At 36.0% G+C, this 18,835-nt stretch overlaps 1 protein-coding gene across 3 annotated transcripts in view; it reads right to left on the bottom strand.

The window, feature by feature from the left end:
• Window positions 1-15,041: 15,041 nt before the first annotated feature.
• The window catches only part of LOC131036247 (V-type proton ATPase subunit B 2), a 29,121-nt gene continuing 25,327 nt past the window's right edge, over window positions 15,042-18,835 (bottom strand). For all 3 annotated transcript variants that reach the window (XM_057968094.2, XM_057968093.2, XM_057968092.2), the window contains 9 exons: window positions 18,468-18,676; window positions 18,217-18,345; window positions 17,857-17,994; window positions 17,552-17,702; window positions 17,356-17,438; window positions 17,137-17,184; window positions 15,927-15,980; window positions 15,751-15,834; window positions 15,042-15,397 (listed from right to left, as the gene is read on the bottom strand). In XM_057968094.2, the coding sequence (XP_057824077.1) occupies window positions 15,212-15,397; window positions 15,751-15,834; window positions 15,927-15,980; window positions 17,137-17,184; window positions 17,356-17,438; window positions 17,552-17,702; window positions 17,857-17,994; window positions 18,217-18,345; window positions 18,468-18,676 (1,082 nt within the window). In that variant the 3' untranslated portion in view covers window positions 15,042-15,211. The remainder of the gene's footprint in view (window positions 15,398-15,750; window positions 15,835-15,926; window positions 15,981-17,136; window positions 17,185-17,355; window positions 17,439-17,551; window positions 17,703-17,856; window positions 17,995-18,216; window positions 18,346-18,467; window positions 18,677-18,835) is intronic.

Below are 18,835 nucleotides of genomic sequence, written 5' to 3'. Positions count from 1 at the left end.
CTCGGCCTCACCAGAACCAATGGACAGCAAAGGCAAAACCCTAGCATCACCAATCTGCCTTAGCCCAATAGAATTAGCCTCACCAGAGCTAGCAGACGGCAAAACCCCAGCATCAACAGGCAAGTTAGCAGATTTGGTAAAAACAGGATTGCCAGCCAAATCATTATCACTAGAAGAAGCCTCCTGAGTCTCCTTGACACGGGAAACCACCTTAGAAAACTCCTAGGTTGATCAGGAACCTTCGACACCATATAATGTTGACATACCAATGCACCTTTCCACCATGTAGCCTTACTTGCCTTTTTCTCAAACCTACAATGCTCAGTAGCATGCCCAGTTTTAAAACGTCTTCTACAATGAAAGGGAATCCCTTCATAGTCCAAATATTGGACCCAAGAACCCTTTGAAGAATTACATAAAATTTCAGCAGGCAGCCCATTTGAGATATTCAGGTCAACAAGTATGTGGGCAAATGTGGAGTGGAAAATATCAGAGGATTCAGCATCCACCATCAGAAAATCACCAAGGGCATCTCCCACTTCCTCTAAAAGAGAATCATTCCATAAATGAAGTGGGAGATTAGGTCAGAATCTTATTAAACATTTTAGTAAAAGGGTTAAAATCAGAGTGTCAAGGCTTAATCATCAACAAAAATTTATCCTCCTAGCTAAAAAAGTGATCACATAAAATTTTGTTTCTATCCTGGGCATTATCAAACTTTGCAATGAAGAACCCCTTATCCATGGGGAAAATATGAACTTTACCCATGATAAGAGGCTCCCAATGTTTAGATATCCAAGCGTGCAGCTGTGGAAGAGAAGGCCAAAAAACCCTAAAGCGGTAGATCTCACCATGTAAAGAGAGGATAGAATCATTATAAACAATTTCCTCTACCGTATCATCTTTCATATTCAGGGATATGGCATTAGTAACCAGAACAAACCCACCAAACGTTTATCTAGGTCGTGGCTTTTGAGTCACACCGAACCCAACAGGCCACACACCAGTAGCACTGGGACGGGAGAACATCAGGGAGGAGCCCATCGCACCCAGAACCCTAGAAGGAGCATCCAAGGGCCGAGAGGCATCAGACTCCCCCTGGAGATGAGGATCCACACCAGGTGTCGTCCGAGCATTTCCCTACACAGCCAATGCAGTAGCAGAGGAGACACGAGCAGAGGAGGGAGAGTTTTAATTTTTTTGGACGGGAGACATCGTGCACTAGATGGCGTAAAGTTACCCTAGTATATGATTGGCCTTGCTCATATTGTTGATACTAATATTATGCTAATCAAAAGTTATGTCGAAGTCCTTGGTTACTCTCAACCCACTAGCCAAGTTATCCATTCCATTCCTATGCCTACATCCTTGCCTAATGTGCCTACATTTACATCTTCCATCATGACTACTTCCACACAAAATGTTAATCCTACACATGTTAGTCATGGGAGCAATCTTGTTAATAAATATTCTTGCATACCTCCTTCTACGAGTCTTCCATTTGTTTCACAACCATCTCCATACCAACATACCATAATGTTCCCCCTCCTTATTCTCAATCTCCACCTATTTACAACAATGTTACTCCTCCATCACAATCCAATGTGTCCAATTCTCATTCCTCCACCGAAAAAACTATCAATAATCTAGCTCAAACTTTTACATCCTTACAACACCAATTAGCTTCTATAACCCAATCTAAATTCAATTTTCTCATATTTGATGTAGTGAGCCCACTATCTGATGAGATTGTTCGTGTGGTTTCTCCTAAGCATATGGAAATCCCCCAATTAGAGTTATACAATGGAAAGGTGATTTACTCAAACCTTTAGAGATAAAGCATTGCAATGGTATTGTTCTTTGTCTCTTTATTCTATTACTTCTTTCCAACAATTGGCTAATGCTTTCATCCAATCATTTCAAATTTACATCAATATTAAGATTACTTTAACTTATTTGATTCATTGTAAGCAAGAAGTTAACGAAAAAATGATTGATTTTATTTTTATTAGTAAATATAAACATTTGCATTCACAAACTACTCATCTTGTACCTGATCATGATGTTCAAATAATTTTTATTGCTAATTTCCAAAAGGATATTAGAGATAAGCTTTTATTTTTTTTAGTTTACTTCATTTACACAATTCTGTGCAGTGCTTCATAATTATCGGCTTCAAGTAAATCAATTTGAATCATCCTCTTCAATGGCTCTAGTAGATACGAATGAGAACACTCAACAATCATTTATAATGTTCAAACACAACAAAGGTTTCATCAAGATAAATGATAACATCAACACTCAAGCGACAGCCACGACACCAGGTGTGGCCCTTTTATCCAAAAACTTTAGAAAAGAATTAACTCCTCTTGCTGAGTCTTTATATTGTATAGTTTTGAGGCTGATGAATGCTAATGTGTTGCAACTTCCTCCCATAAAACCAAATGATCATTCTTAACCATTGCCAGCTTACTATTATCCTAAAGCTTTTTTTGTCAATAGCATTGTCAACCTAGTCATGATACTGAGAAATGTTACCAGTTGAGAAAAAAGATTCAAGACTTTATTCATAACAACACTATAATAACAACACATGGTGGGTGGTATTGTTTCTTCGCAACCTAAGGTGGTTGTTGGGGGTTGTGGGTTGCAGGCTGGTGTTTCTTCTGTTGAGGTTGTCCCTCTCGTTGCAGTTAGGAAGGAAGGTGATGTTGTTTCCTCTTTGGTTACTGGATCTACCCCGGTTGCTGAATTTGATCGGCTTGTTGGGGTTGTTCCTGTCTCTGGGGAGGTTGTCGGTGCGGTCCCTTTGCTTGGTTCTGTTACCAAGGTTGATTATGGCCCTAGCCCTACTGGTCCTGCTAAAGCTACATCGTATGTTGATCACTCCATGATTGTTGGGTTTCCAGTGTTGGATTCGTTGGAGTGGCAAGATGAGGTTGCTAAAGTTGAAGACAGTTGGATTAAGGTTAAAGACAAACATTCTAAGCAGTCCTCGCCTTCTTTTGACATGACCCTTCGATCCCACAAGAAGGGTTCCAATGGGAAATCCTAAGTTAAGGGGGTTGTCTTTACCCTTGTGGGCAGCTGGGACTTTCTTTTCTTTTTTCTCTCTGTTGCCCTTTGTTTGTTATCGTCTACCTGCAGTTCGTTCATGGTTTTGTTTTACTTTTCAGACAGCTTTTCTTTTTGGGGTCTCTACCCTTTCTTTGTTTTGTTCCGTTTTGTCTTGGTTTTGTTCGGTTTTGTGAACCTGGTTGAATATCTCATGTTGTGGGTTGTAGGAGCCAATTTTAAAACCTATTTTGTACAGGGATTCGGGTCCCTTAAAAACATGTTTTTACTTAATCAAAAACAATACTATATCTATAATTGGTGTGAATGAAAAAGGGAATAAGTCTATAGCTCCTCCTAACCAAAACCTCCAAATCTTCACCAATTTGTTGCCTTCTCATTCTACTAATGTTGTTAAGTCCGAACAACTTGACTTCTCTCCTAATGACCTTGGTATAGAATATAATAATGTTGTGAACCTTGTTGACAAACCTCAACCTATATAAGACTTGTGCATTATTTTTGACCCTAGAGAAACTATTGTTGCATCTAATGGCCCATTATATATTACTACAAAGATCAAAAGACAAACTCTCACGAGGGATGCTCTGATCCAGTATGTATGGTGAATGTGATTTCTAAATAACATCTTTTTACTCAACAATTACATCAAGTAACATATGATAAATTTGATGTTATGGTTAAGGTGTATGATGGTTTTTCTTGCCTTACTATTGGTTCCATTACTCTTCCTATTAAGTTTGGTACTAAGTTCTTAGATGTCACTTTTGCTATTATTCCTACATCTAATCAATCTTGTGTGAAGTTGGGACATGAGTGGTTCTCTTCCATGAAAACTATCCCTTCTACAATTCATAAATATTTGAAATTCCCTCATAATTGCACTATTACAACGATTAATAATAGTCTTTACCAATCCACAGCAAAGCATGGAAATTTCACTCTTGATTATTTTTACCCTAAACAACCTGAGACCTTAAAGACTCAAAATGACATCATTTTCTTATCAAAAATAGGAAAATGAGATGATAATGGCATTGAGTAAACCTAGAAACCCTACACCCATGGATATCCCTCCTCCTCGTAATGGATCTGGTATTCTTCCTACTATTCCTCCTATATGTTCCATAGTTCCACCTCTTACATCCTACAAAGGAAAGTGTTTGGCATCATCTTCTATCTCTGAACCTATTGGAGTTTCTTCCATTCCTCCCCCTATAAGAAAAGAAAAGAAGCCTATGTCAATTGATCCTCAACCTTCACAATCCTCAACTAAAACTAAAATAAATCATTGTATGAGAGAATGTTGACGAAGACGTCGAGCTAAGGTTCACGAGCTTTCTTCCCAAACCATTTCCTCCCTAAAGACACCAAATGTTGACTTGGTCCCATTTGTCCAGCCTTCACCTAACCCTAGGCAGGAATTTCAACTCAAATCACCTAAATTTAAAATGCTCAAGAAAAATGATGGTTCAACTTCTTTTCGTATTCAAGATCTTATTTTTATTAATTTAGATGATGATATGGATGTTGATAACGGTGTTCATGCTAATGTTGATGATCCTAATTATTCTGATGATATGTATGAGCTTGTTGAGATTAATCATGAGTTATCTTCACATTTTTCAAAAGCATTAACCCTAGCTCCTAAAAAACAAAGAAAGTGGTTCATCATTAGAGCATGCTCCTTGTTTGGAACTTGCGGTAGCTCCATCTACTATGCTCGATGTGACTCCTTTTGCATCTTGTCCACCAACCCTAAATGATGTTAAGCAATATTCGAAGGTGGATGATTTCCTTGACTAGCTTCATTCGTGTCACGAGCTCTCTTTTGTTTGTATGCTTGTTTGTAATGTGCTTCCCCTATGATGTGTTGCTTGATATGTTTTTGTGTTATGTTAGGTTCTCTTTGGATAACCCTTGTTACTTTGTTAGTGCAAGGTAATAAAGAGATTGAATTCATTGTGGCATTCCTCTATTTGTATCTCAATTCTAATATATGTCATATCTATGTTATGTCGCACATGTGTTATTGTTTGTAAATGTGCCTTTGTGTTGTCCACTTGGGGATGATGCAAAGCATTTGAATCTCCTTTTGGTCTCTTCCATGTTGACTCAAAAAGCCATTTGTTTGTTATCTCTTGTTCTCTTCTTCCATTTTGTTATTAGTTTCACTACCTTTGGCGGATGAGGTCAATTTAATACAATTATTCTTGATATACATTATTTATCAAAGGCGCATTACTGACCCTAGAGTTAGTAAATCCCTTATCTCCTTTTTCCTATATGTTTTGTGACCATTATCCTTTGATTTGTCCTTTCTTGGAGGCATCTCATTGTGGTAATGTGCTTGTCTTTTGGATCCATTATAGTCATACTCTCTCTTTTCCTTTTATGTGTTGTGCCTTTTATCTCGATATTAGAATAATAAGATCCTAAAGTCCCTAGGAGCTTGGTGTGTCTTGTTTCTTTAGTATCTTGGTGAATTTTTTTCAATGCAACTTTGTACTTTATCGTGAGTATGGATGTATTCTCATACTCCCGCTAAAGTGGAGGATAAATGTAGCATCGTAATTGTATCCGCATACAATTTTGTCCTCACCTTGACATTTTGTCTTTCAATGTCCGGTGTCTGCTTTAATTCTACTCACACCCTTCACAAATTTGTATTTTCACCTTCTCTCTTATCTTTTCCCCAAAGCTAAAACCTGATTCTCGGGACCAATGCACTAGGGCACCCTGGTCCTAGCTTAGGACCATGGCACCACAATGCCCTGGTCCTCCCAATCAAGACCCAAAGTTGGTCCTCACAATGGTCACATCAAGTGATGAGGAATTTAGATATCGTGTCGGCCTACTTCAAAAATTCAAATAGTTTTAGAACAATTAGGTATAAAAGGAGGCCTAACCCTCTCATTTGAGGACACAACCTAATTTCTATTATCTCAATTACACTCTAGTGAATTCCATTCAAGTGAGAAAGCAATCAAGCATTCATCAAGCATTGAAGGAGAGGTTAAGTCAAGTTCAAGCATTCAAGATGGCATCCATGATCAACCTTCTATGAAGACATTCTACAATGATCAACTTGATGAAGACTCAAGTTGAAAAACTCTTTTGTGAAGATTGAAGCAAGCTTCATAAGGTATATATTTTAATTACAAGCATTCAATTTTAGATCTACCATTTCCCTCGAAAGGAAAGCATCGTTGCAATTCAATTTTATTTCCTTTACAATTGTCATTTCAATTTCAAGGTTAATTCCTAAATCAGAGTTTGACCCAACAAACCCTTATCCACGACCCCTTTTCTCTCTTTTTGTGTGTAGGAAATTGGCCCAAGAGCTATGATTGAAGATTCTGATAGAGTTGATGACAAAGAATAGGTTAAGATTTCGACAGAGTGAAAAGTGGAGGACCAATGCGACCTACCATCTTGATCTTGAGAATTATGCCCGAGCTTTTAACAATGGATTCAGTTCATCTCCGTGATCCGGAAAAGATCCCACTTTCCTGTCTCGGAGTTACAGGGCCAAGGCAACCTACCATCCCAATCTCGACAATTCAACCTGAACTTTTAGGAACAGGTTTGGATCTTATTCTTTTGCTCAAATCCCTATATGTGGCTCTGTCTAATATTTGTAGCAATCTATCATTATTATTTCACTTCAATCATACATTGTTTTACTCTAACTTCACAATTTGCATCCAAATTTGAGCTCAAACAGGGGAGATAGTAAATTGGTAAATTTAATTAGTGTTTCAACCCTTTTCCTAATTGAATTGTAGCTAGATCTATTGAATTTACCCCCCTCTTTTTATGTAATGGTCCCTTAGGTAAGATTGGTGGTTTTATTATCTTAATTGGTGAAATCTTGATTTCTCCTACCTTTTAGTTGTATGAGCAAAATGTTCAAGTTTGTAAGCAATGTAAATTTTAGCAACATTTCAACTTAGTAACAACATTAAGAACATAAAATATAAAATAATAGAATAAAATAAGACAACCACATGTGACACAAATACACCCTAAGAAAACCCCTCTAAGGGAAAAAAACAACCTCCAAACCAATAAATCCAATATGTTAATAAAACATTTACAATGCAATAGCAATCTTCATGCTTTACAAGAGATCTGCACCAAACCTAGAGGAATTTTTGTAGAATAACTCTACATAAAACATGAAACAATACCTCCCCCTCAAGCCCTCTAAAATGAACCAAGAAACCAAGAATCTAATTGCACAAATAAAATCTAATTCTCACTTTACCAAATTGTTCACCAAGACCAAGTGGGATCAAAGTAACACCTATATGCTCTATGTAGGTGTAATTATATAACTTACACACCTCTTACATGTACTATAAATAACCCATGTAATTCTAGTCGAACCTTGCATAAAATACAACACAAAATCTTCATCTAGAGCGTTGTATATATAGGACATTGAGACCCACAAAACCAAGAATGTTTTTCCACTGCCAAAGACAAATGAAGGTGGTCCATATTCAACCTATTCAACCAAAGATAAAATCTAACTCTTGATTGATTTTTTTGATCCCCAAGATCAAGTGGGATCAACGTAACTCACAAAAACTCTATGTAGGTGTAGTTATGTCACTTACATTTAAAGTAATTGATCAAAGATGTTAGTCATAGTCCACCTAGTAATCCTCTATCAATGGCATCAAAGAATGCCAACTATGTACTCCAAGAACCCATCCAAGTGGAACATTTTTTCATATGGGCACATCATTTACAATATTAAATAAATGCAATTAGACCTAGGACTTGCAAGGTGTACAACACCACCTACTCCCCTAGTCTTAGCACAATCACTCATTCATGTTTCAACACTTAATGTCCTCAAAGTTGATTTGACTAATGTTTACAATCAATATACAAAAACACATGTATTCAATCACATAAAATGACAAATATTGTAGACACATTTGCATTTACATCTTAAACCTACAAAACTAGAGGATCATAAGCAAACACTAAATATCAAATCAATTCAAGTCCAAGGACTCTCTAGGTTGAGACTTTGAGAAATAAAAATGTAAAGATGCTTCTATTAAACAAGTCAAAGATCAATTACAAAGGAGTAAGGGCTCTTAAACAATGGAAAACAATTGGATGGTGCTACCTCAATTATCAAGGTGCAAAATTGGAGAATGAAGAGTAGAAAAGAATGGCCAAATAGATGTTATGAAAGGTAGATAATCAACTCGGCGATCAGCAAAAAAAAATCTAGTTGAACAATTGAGATGAAGCACATGTAGGTTAATAAAAGGAAGCACAACTTCAAATAACATAGTATATGCTTAATGAAAATCTTGATTTGTGTCAAAATAACTTGTCATTGGAGCTACTACTTGAATAAGATAAATAAAAATTGTGGAAAGAAGCATACAAAATTCAGAAGGTGTGAATGATTGTTTGTCATCACAATCAAAGATTCCTTGACTTGAACAAAGAGGATCAAGTTCAAACAATAAGTGCTTATCTATACTTGAAGGAAGCCCAATCAACATAAGTGAGTGAGAAAAACTTTGAAGCACATGAGCAAAAAATAGAATCCAGTAAGTCTGTTAGGAACCAAGAAGGACAAATGAGAGGGGGAGGTGAATCAATTTTGAACCAGTTGTCAATAAATTATAATCCAAAACAAATTAATCCAACTTAAAACTTAGTGTCGATAAACCAAGCTTAAATGTCGGTGAGACAGATTAACAGTTATAGCAGTACCGATGTAACTTAATGCATGAAACAGAAAGAGAAACAACATCCACAACACATGACACAGAGATTTTGACGTGGAAATCATGTAAGGGGAAAAACCACAATGGGAAACCTTACCCAAAATTAGATGATACTACTGCATGTAGTAAGTGTATACAAAATGGGGTCTACACATGCAAAAAGGGCAACCGCCTAGAGCTCACTACTCAATCACAAAATAGGAGTCACACTGACTACAATTGGACAGTTAAATCCAATAACAATGTACTGCTTCAGGATAGCATCTGCAATGCTAGATTCAGTACCGGTTTAAGCTCTGACCATGAGTGCCAAACACCTTCATAACCTTTCCTTCAACCTTCAGATAATGTTTGTGTGATTCGCACAAGGATCTGCTTCTTTTCGCTCTTCAATATTCACACACACTCATCATGATCAATCTTCAATAAGATCTTATAATCATATATACAAAACCTAAGACCTATACATGAGGTCGGCTCACTAAAGATATTACAATAAAACCAATTACAAATAAGTCTTGATGTGATACAATATGTTGGCTCAATACATTTACCACATTACCCAATCAATAAACCATTTCCAAGACGTGTCATGCTAATCTGGAATAGATATCATATACCGGTCCATAACCTAGACCTATCTGTCGGTAAAGGCAAATCTGTCAACCCGATTAGACCAATAAGAAAAACACCAAATCCAAACATCCAATCCATGTCTTCAACAGAACCAAATGATCTCCAGATGATAACAAATTATCATCACTACCAGTGAACAATATAACCTGTCGGTGAAGCATATACCGGTGACTATGCATAAGCCACTAACCATGTCGATGAACACAATATGTCAGTTCAACAATAAACCAATATAACCATAATGCCAAATCAACAATGTAGACCTCCAAGAAGACAAGTGTTGACATCAATTACAAAACCAATGCAACACATGACGAAGTCATCCATAATACCAACAAAGTCAAATATTATACACATGATATTTCCACAATCCATGACATTAACATGAGATGTTTCTAGATTTGATTATATGACCTTTTTTCATCAAATCCAAAAACATCTCACACAATCAAATCTAGAAACATCTCATCTAAAGTCAAAAATATGTTATTATAAGAAGTATACTCAAAGAGTGATCCACACTTTTAAAAAGGGAATAGGTGGTAGGAACCGCCTGTGTGAACTAAATTTGCTTAAACAAGTCAACCCACTTCATTTAATTAATTATTGTTCTCTCTCTATTCTTCCTTGATGATGGATCATGATGCTTGATCCAAAATGTCGAGGAAATAAACTTACACAGTTGATACCAGAAGATATGTACAATAAACTTCTAAATTGTCAACTTCATTTACAAGATCCTACTCGAAAATAAAATTTCACAAGTTACCCATCTTTATTGGAACTTACGAGCAAACCTACTTTAATTAAAACACATGGTTTCCATAAAAGGCATAATTCAACGAGGTGTTGAATTATATTTCAAAAACAAGTTGTACTAAAAATGCACAATTATCCCCTACCATTTCACTTTCCAACTAAGAAAAGTGGCAATTTTAGGGCTTGAAAGTCTCTTTACTTTGCCTCACTTCTAGAGAAGAAATAATTGAGCCTCTTTTGTGTTCCACTTTCTTCTTCAACTCCTACCAAACTCCTCTCAAAGCAAATCCTCAACAAAATTGCCTCACCACATCTCCCTAAAACTATCATACCAAAAATTCACTTCAAAAAATTCTAAGCCCTAGAATATGAGGTGCTGAAAGTTGTCTTTGTCAACTTGTCAAACACAAACATCACCTTCTACAAATTGCTTCCAATTGTACAAAGAAAATGGAGGAAAAAATCACCCACCACACAAAATCAAAACTAGTGTTAAAAATTTAATTGGGATGCCTTGATGGGATTGTAACACTTTCTAGTGTAACCATCATGGCATCTATCGAGGTGCTCAAGTTGTGTGGGCAGTCAAGCTATCTAGGGCTCTTTTCCCATTAATCTTGTAATGATATCCTCACGTTTCCGTATCTCAAGCCAAAAAGTAGTTGACAATTACTTCATGCTATGGCCTCTGTACTCCTTATTTGTGGTTGAATACATGATTGGCCTCCCCATAGCTATGCCCCCATGTCATGTACCTTTGAACAATAATGAAATGCACATATCCTTGCCCAAAGCACCATTTAATCTCTAAACAAAGTACCCTTGTTAATTGCATTGACTACAATTAGGGAATTGTCTTCCATAATGACGTGCTAAATGCCCTTTCCAACTAGAAACCATCAACAAGCACAAATGCCTTGGCAATTGTTGGTGTCAATCCCCAATGAAGTGGAAAAAAGCAACACATTGCAACCAAATAACCTGACCACCCCTAAGTGGGTTCTCGGCCCCATCAAAGTACTAATCCCTTTTATCTGAAGGGACATGAACAACCTTGAGCGTAAGGCCAATTACATATCAATCCTTCTATTCTTAAGCATAAGTTACTCAAGATGTTTGATAGACAAATTTGTGATTTCCACCATAGTTGCCTCTAGAAGCACAATCAAAGTTCATTTAAGAACACCTATGTGAGGGGTGCCATCATGCTCCAAATCTAAGGAACTTAGTCCTACCAATCTCTTTTCCAAGGGAATGAGGGATTTTGGGCCTAGATTCATGTCTATCAATCCTTTATTCTTAACCAAAAGTTTCTTTGGGGACTTTGGTAGACACCAAGGTAATTTGCACAATATTTGTCTCAGCTTTGTTAAGTGGTGATTACCCAAGGAGATCGTTGATCTCTAAAAATAGTCTATTGTTTGTTTCACTCCAAATTGTCCAAATGCCTAGGATCAAGGCACACAGCGAAAGAGGTGCTAGCCTTTGTTGTTGTTTCCGTTAGACCAAAAAAAGGTCATTTCAAGTGTTAAAGAGCATGCCCACAAAACCACCAGTTTGTGGATTATATAACACCAAACCTCTACCATTTAAGCAGTGCAAGAGCGAGTGATTTACCAATTCTTTCTTTTCCATAAACAAGCAGCGTATAGATAGCCCCTAAGTCACCAAGTTCGGCCGAATTTGAACCTTGAAGTTCGAAATTCGCTGAACTTGAAACATTCCCTAAAAATTCGATTAAATTCGAATAAAAAATTAGGGCTGGCGGAAAGCGTTTTTTTTGCGCATTTTTTTTGGGCGTTTTTGTTGCCACAGACGGAGTTGCAATCACAGACGGAATTGCAGCCATGGGCCATGGGCCACGGCCACTGCTACCCGCCACGGACGGAGTTGCAGCCACGGGCCACGACCATTGCTACCCGCCACTGATGGAGTTGCAGCCACGGGCCACGGCCATTGCTACCCCGACCTGACGTCGCCCACGGTTGACCTGCACAACCTCTGCCGAGTCTCGACCTGCACAAGTAGGCTTCGACTTATCTCTTTTTTTAAAAAAAATATTAGGTTTAATAATTAAACAACATTATAATTAAATTTTTTTTAGGTTTATTATTTATTTATTTATAATGTTTATAATGTTGTTGAATGTTATTATTATATAATTTATAATTTTATATTAATAGTTTATAATTTTATATTATATATTTTTATATTTTTTAATTTTATTTAAGTTTAATATTTTTATAAACAATTTAATAATGTTTATTATAAATTTTATTATTATTTATTTAATAATGTTGTTTATTTAATATTTTTTTAGGTTTATTATTTATTTATAATGTTTATAATGTTGTTGAATATTATTATTATATAATTTATAATTTTATATTAATAGTTTTTAATTTTATATTATATATTTTTATATGTTTTTAATTTTTTTTAGGTTTAATAATATATTAATATTATTATTATATTATAGATATATTACATATATTTATTAAAAGTTTTAAAAAATTGCATATGGCGAATTTAATTCGAATTTTATACATTTCGAATTTTTTCCGCATCGAACTTCATTTGAATTTCAAAGCTGTCAAACTTCGAATTCGAATTCGAACCTGGTGACTTAGGATAGCCCCATCCAACCCCTTGCTTGAAGTCTTTTTGAGAATCAGAATCTCTCCCTAAACAGCCACTTATGAAGGCATTGGATTTCCTCAGTCCATGTTTGTACCAGATTTATTGATCTGCCTCCAAGGTTTCTTGTTTTCACTTTGGAAGAGCCATTTTGGATCTTGCTTCCAACTCTGCTCATCCCCCCTCTTCTAATTAGTATAACTCCGATTTGCTTTATTGTGTTTCAAGAACCATTTGTCCTTGTTTAGTCAAAAGTACAATCGCCTCCAGGTGCTTTCATTTCTTAGATCAGGACTCCTCATCCTCTTCTGAATACTGCTAGACCTTTTCTCTTCAAAACAGGATCACCTGATCTCTAAATAACCAAATCTCTTACAAAATAAGTATCAATGCCTTGCCCATACAGTAAGGCCACAGTGCCATTACAAACTTCTCAGGATAGGTACTATACAACTGTTTTCCTACAAGCTTTAATGAACTCTTAGATATGGGATCTGTGAGGGGAGTTGCCTGCTGTGAAAATCTTTTGCAGCTCAAATGAGTCCAAATACTTGATGAAAATTCTGTGACTCACATGAGTCCAACTACTTCGTGAAATTTCTGTTTGGGTCATGAGTCCAAGTACTTAACTTTCACAGCCCTGCTTGGTCAATCTGCTCCAGATATTAGCTGAAAATCCTCCAGATTAGCTCTGACCCTAAGGCCTTGTTTAGACCTGCACACTACCTCTCATTTTAAGAGGGGTTACTAGTTTCCATCCATCAAGCCTGTCCACAGAACTCAACATGTTATCTTGGATATCTGGGAGCCTTAAATGATGAAAAACAAATATGCAGGAACAGCCTGTAGAACTGACTTCAATTTTCAGATCCAACCGGGTAGGCTGAAGAATTTACCTTTCCAAAGAGTTATCTACTAGCTATATCTTCTGAGAGCTTTGTTGTACCTGCCTTAGAATAGAGAGATCACTAGATATTTGGTAGGGAGTATTGCAAATATAACTCCTACATGGATTAGATGTAGTTGAGAATGCCAATATCATTGGTATCCAAGGTCTTACATTCAACAGCCAGAAGGACCCATGCAACCAGCATAAGTCATTTACCTCAACAATGCACGAACACCTTCAAATGCCCCTTTGAACAATCAATACTTAAAAAGACCCACTTTACATGAATAAGATGAGATTTACGATCATATTTGAATTCAGACCCAAAATCAGTCATGGATATAAGACATTGATAAAATGAATAAATTTTTTAAGGTATTTGGACCAGGCTACCTATTTCTGCTCAGGGTATTGAAGTTAAAAAACTCAATACTGACAACCACCAAGGATTTCATCTAGCTCAACAGCCTTACAAAGTGAATCTAAGTATCGTGCCCATTTTCAGAGCCTTCAACCAGAAATGAATCCTCTAATTCTCCCAGTCAACACCAAGGATTTCATCTAGCTCAACAACCTTACAAAGTGAATCTAAGCATCATGCCCATTTTCAGAGCCTTCAACCAGAAATGAAAACTCTAATTCTCCCAGTCAATTTTCTCCTAAGCCCAGCATATATCAATAATATGGGATCCCCTGACAGTGAACCTTCACAAACATTTGAAGCATCTCATATAGCTTTACAACCTACCTGATGGTGGAAAGATTGTTGGAAGTTTTAGCCTTAATGCCAACACTCGCCACTAGCCAGTTTCATCCATATGATTGCCACCTAGTTATGATTATGATCAGGAAAGAGTAAATAATCTGAATGACTGAATTGACTTCGACACTTTTCCATCTAAAAACAAACCTAGATTCACAGTCAAGTTGTTAGTTCAGCCACTGTCAATCCTCAATGACAAGAATGAGCCCCATAAATAGCACAATCTTGTGTATCAAATGGAAATAAAATAAAATGTCCAAATAATGCACAAACACAGTACAATAACCCAAATCAACTGGGCAGTCTATTATGACATATGTTAAAATGACAGATTCCTCATTAACAAAACATGGATTTGAATGAAAACTAAAAAATAGACTTGACATTTTGATTCTTACATGAGCAAGTTGCAAGTACCACTAACAATCTTCAAAAGAATTTAACTCAAAATATGTTGAACTACTAAAAAATTGCAATATCCAGTTCAAAACTTAGACAACAGTAATACACCCAGAAATAAAACTATCTTGACAGTTAATAAATTATTCCTAGCTTGGATGTCTCAAAAGATTTTTAACTCGTTGCATAAATTTTAATTGAAATAGTATATCCTCATCCCTATCATTTAATATTACAAGATTAGGAATAGTGTTGTTGCTAATGCTTGGAAAATTTTGACATCAAGACTCAATGAGCAGAATCCCTACTATAGAACAGATCTAAAGTCTTTGCAGGTATACGATGAAGCAGCTCTCGTGGGAAGATCCGTAGAAGTGTCCATGCCAGATCCAAAGATTGATAGATGTCACGGGTATCATATGCTCCTTGTGTAACAAACTTGCGTTCAAACTTGTCCAAAAACTCAAGGTACAGCTGCATTCATGCACAAAATAAAATCAATATGATGTTCATGATTCCAGCTATAGATTTCAAACCAAGCAAGCAGTTGTTTTTATAGAACTACAAAGATAGAAGATTAGTTCTTCAACGCTGCAGTTTGAAATTAAACAAATGAAATATGAACAAATAGATCATAAAAGTTATATCCTTAAGGACATATATTGAGATATAGGCAATGGCAAATTAACACAATGTACAAGTGATGTTCGCATTGACAAGATCATTCATAACAATATCCATTTCTACAGGAAAGATTCTGATTCAGATAGATAGCAGACTACATGAATTGCTACGGAAACAAATTCATGACTAAGATATTTGAATACCAGATCCTCTGGAGACAGAGCTTCTTCACCAACAACAGCCTTCATTGCTTGCACATCTTTTCCAATTGCATAATTTGCATATAACTGTAGGGACAGATTTTCTAAGTTAGTTTAGAACTTTTTTAATTGAAGTACATGCCATAAAAGGAGCTATACAAGTTTGAACAGTTTTTAACCTGATTTGAAACATCTGCATGATCACGTCGAGTCATCCCTTCACCTATAGCACTCTGCATAACAGTATGAGGATACTTAATAATACAGCCATTTTCAAAATAAGCATACTTAGACTACTAGCTACAACCTCTCTCTATTTGGTAACTAGCTTTGAAAAGGGGCAGAGAATATTTCAAGTAGACATGTGCCTGTCCCATTCCTTCCATGGACTATCAAATGGGCATTCAAAATTCTCAAAATTAATCAGCTGTCTGCATGTAGGTTTATAAACCTCTTAAATGCTTCTTAATTCCAGGAACTGGAAAATGAATAAATATCTTAATTCAGAATATGCAGAATAATTACAATATGCTGGTGATTGTGCACCAAAAGACTTTAATAACCTCAGCCCTATGACATTTGTAATTTAATTTAATCATCCAATAAAAGCATTCCTTGAACCGTAAACATTTCGTGCAAAAATTAGACAAGTTTGTAATTATAAAACACTAGAATGTTACTTCTCAAAAGGAATTATGCAAACTATATCCCATTCATTTGGTTAGAGATGATCATACTTCATCAATTCTACCGAATGAAATGAAAAGGAATAACTTATGATATTTTAGGCACCTAGAATGCAAATATGATAATATCCCATCCATTGTCAAAAGGGAACCAGAAGTCTGCAAGTTAAATGAATTTTCATTATATAATGCTGAGCAGTGAGCTCAAAAAGCAGATATTGAAATTAAATAAGCTTGAGCATGTTATTTATTTAACAATATTGACACTTGGAGTGGTAATGTATGTATGCAAAATCCAGAAAAAAATCATAAATTCCAAAATATCAAGCATGCTTAAAATGTAACTGATAAATATCAATTGATCAAGCAGTGCCCCAGGTTCAATTCCTCATGAGTGTTTAATTTGGATTAGTTTTAAAAACTAAAATAATATATCCAACTCACTGAATGTGGTGTAACACACCAGAGAAGGCAGGGTGAAAGTCCTATGTGGATGCGACAGAAGAAACACCCCTAAGTTGAAGCACCTTACCTGAATGAAGCTCCTCACCCCGCAAGAGGAATTTACAAAATCAAAAAGAAATGTAACATCTGATGCACAAGTTCAAATAGAACAGCAGAATGGCATTTACACTCAGAAGCCCTATATATACTCAATCTAAATCCAAATTTACTATTTCAAATAAAAGTTCTGCAAGATTACCTTCATCAAACGTGATAGAGATGGAAGGACATTAATGGGTGGGTAAATCTGCACCATACAAAGGCAGAGAGCATTAGAACCCTGGATCAAAATACATCCAACGATCCTATAGCTGCTAAAGTTTTGGAGTAAATTTTTTCTAATGCAAAATAACTCTTTCAGCTAAGCAATTGTTAGAAACATTGAATACTAGGGAAACATCATAAGATTATTCTATACCTGCCGATTGTGAAGTTGCCTATCAACATATATCTGGCCTTCTGTAATATAACCAGTAAGATCGGGTATTGGGTGTGTGATATCTGGTAAAACAGAATGCAATTCAGTAAGATAACGACTATAAAATAAACAGTATTATTATCACTTAGAAACACTTCTTTGAACCCAATTTGAGAAAAATCAACAGTGCACTTGCCATCATTCGGCATGGTAAGGATGGGAATCTGAGTAATGGATCCTTTGCGGCCTTCAATACGACCTGCTCGTTCATAAATGGTTGCCAAGTCTGTATACATGTATCCAGGATAACCACGACGACCAGGCACTTCTTCACGTGCAGCAGAAACCTGTCATCCATTGCAATTGTGAATAATACATAGGTAAAGGCTGTGCAGAAAGGAAGAGTAACTAATAATGGATTGAGAAAATAATTACATGAAAAACATGTTTCAACCAGGCATAAAATAATTAAATTGAATCAAGTTTAAACAAGGTGCTTACTTCACGTAAAGCATCTGCATATGAGCTCATGTCTGTCAATATGACCAAAACGTGTTTTCCACATTCATATGCAAGATATTCTGCTGTCGTCAAAGCAATCCTAGGTGTAATGATACGCTCAATAGTTGGATCATTTGCCTATAGAAACAAACATTTCATTAGAAGTTTTATTCACAGACATTTAAATTTTAAATTTTAAACCACAATGTCAGACATATTTTATTATTACATTTGAGCAGCTTAGCTTAAAAGTCATCAACATTTAGATAGCCATTTAGAGTAATGGCTATACTATGCACCTACCGTATCTGCATGGTATCCAACAACAAATTAAAGAGCTTTAAATCGAAACAAACTCACCAAGTTCAAAAACAGAGTAACTCTTTCCATAGACCCATTTTCTTCAAAGTCACGTTTGAAAAATTGAGCAGTTTCCATGTTAACTCCCATTGCTGCAAAAACTATAGCAAAGTTGTCTCCTCCGTCAGCCTGCATATCACATGCATTCCAAATCAATGATCAGAATATTCGTACAATTTAAAATTGACATACAAATCAACCTAGTTTTAATATTTCATTCCCTTTCTTTGTCATGTGAAAAGCATCAGTACCTCTAACAAATTCTCAGATTTCTCCAATCTTTTCACAAGCCCTGCTTGTCTACAAATTTGAGCAGCAATGTCATTATGTGGTAAACCAGCTGCAGAAAAAAGAGGAATCTTCTGACCACGAGCAATGGAGTTCATCACATCTATTGTAGAAATTCCAGTTTGGATCATCTCTTCTGGATAAGTTCTTTCACTTGGATTGATAGAACTACCTGTGTCAGACTTGCAATAGCTATTAATAACAAGGTTTGTGATACAAGAATAATCCAAGAGAGGTAACCCATGAACAAGTGAATGGGCATGTCAGTTGAATCTCAAATCAACTAAAAACCCCTATATATGACCTAAAAAAACTACATGCCATCTATTAC

The sequence above is a fragment of the Cryptomeria japonica genome, chromosome 6 (assembly GCF_030272615.1).
Source record: "Cryptomeria japonica chromosome 6, Sugi_1.0, whole genome shotgun sequence".
NCBI classification, from domain to species: domain Eukaryota; kingdom Viridiplantae; phylum Streptophyta; class Pinopsida; order Cupressales; family Cupressaceae; genus Cryptomeria; species Cryptomeria japonica.
This window is presented reverse-complemented; position numbering and strand designations above follow the sequence as displayed.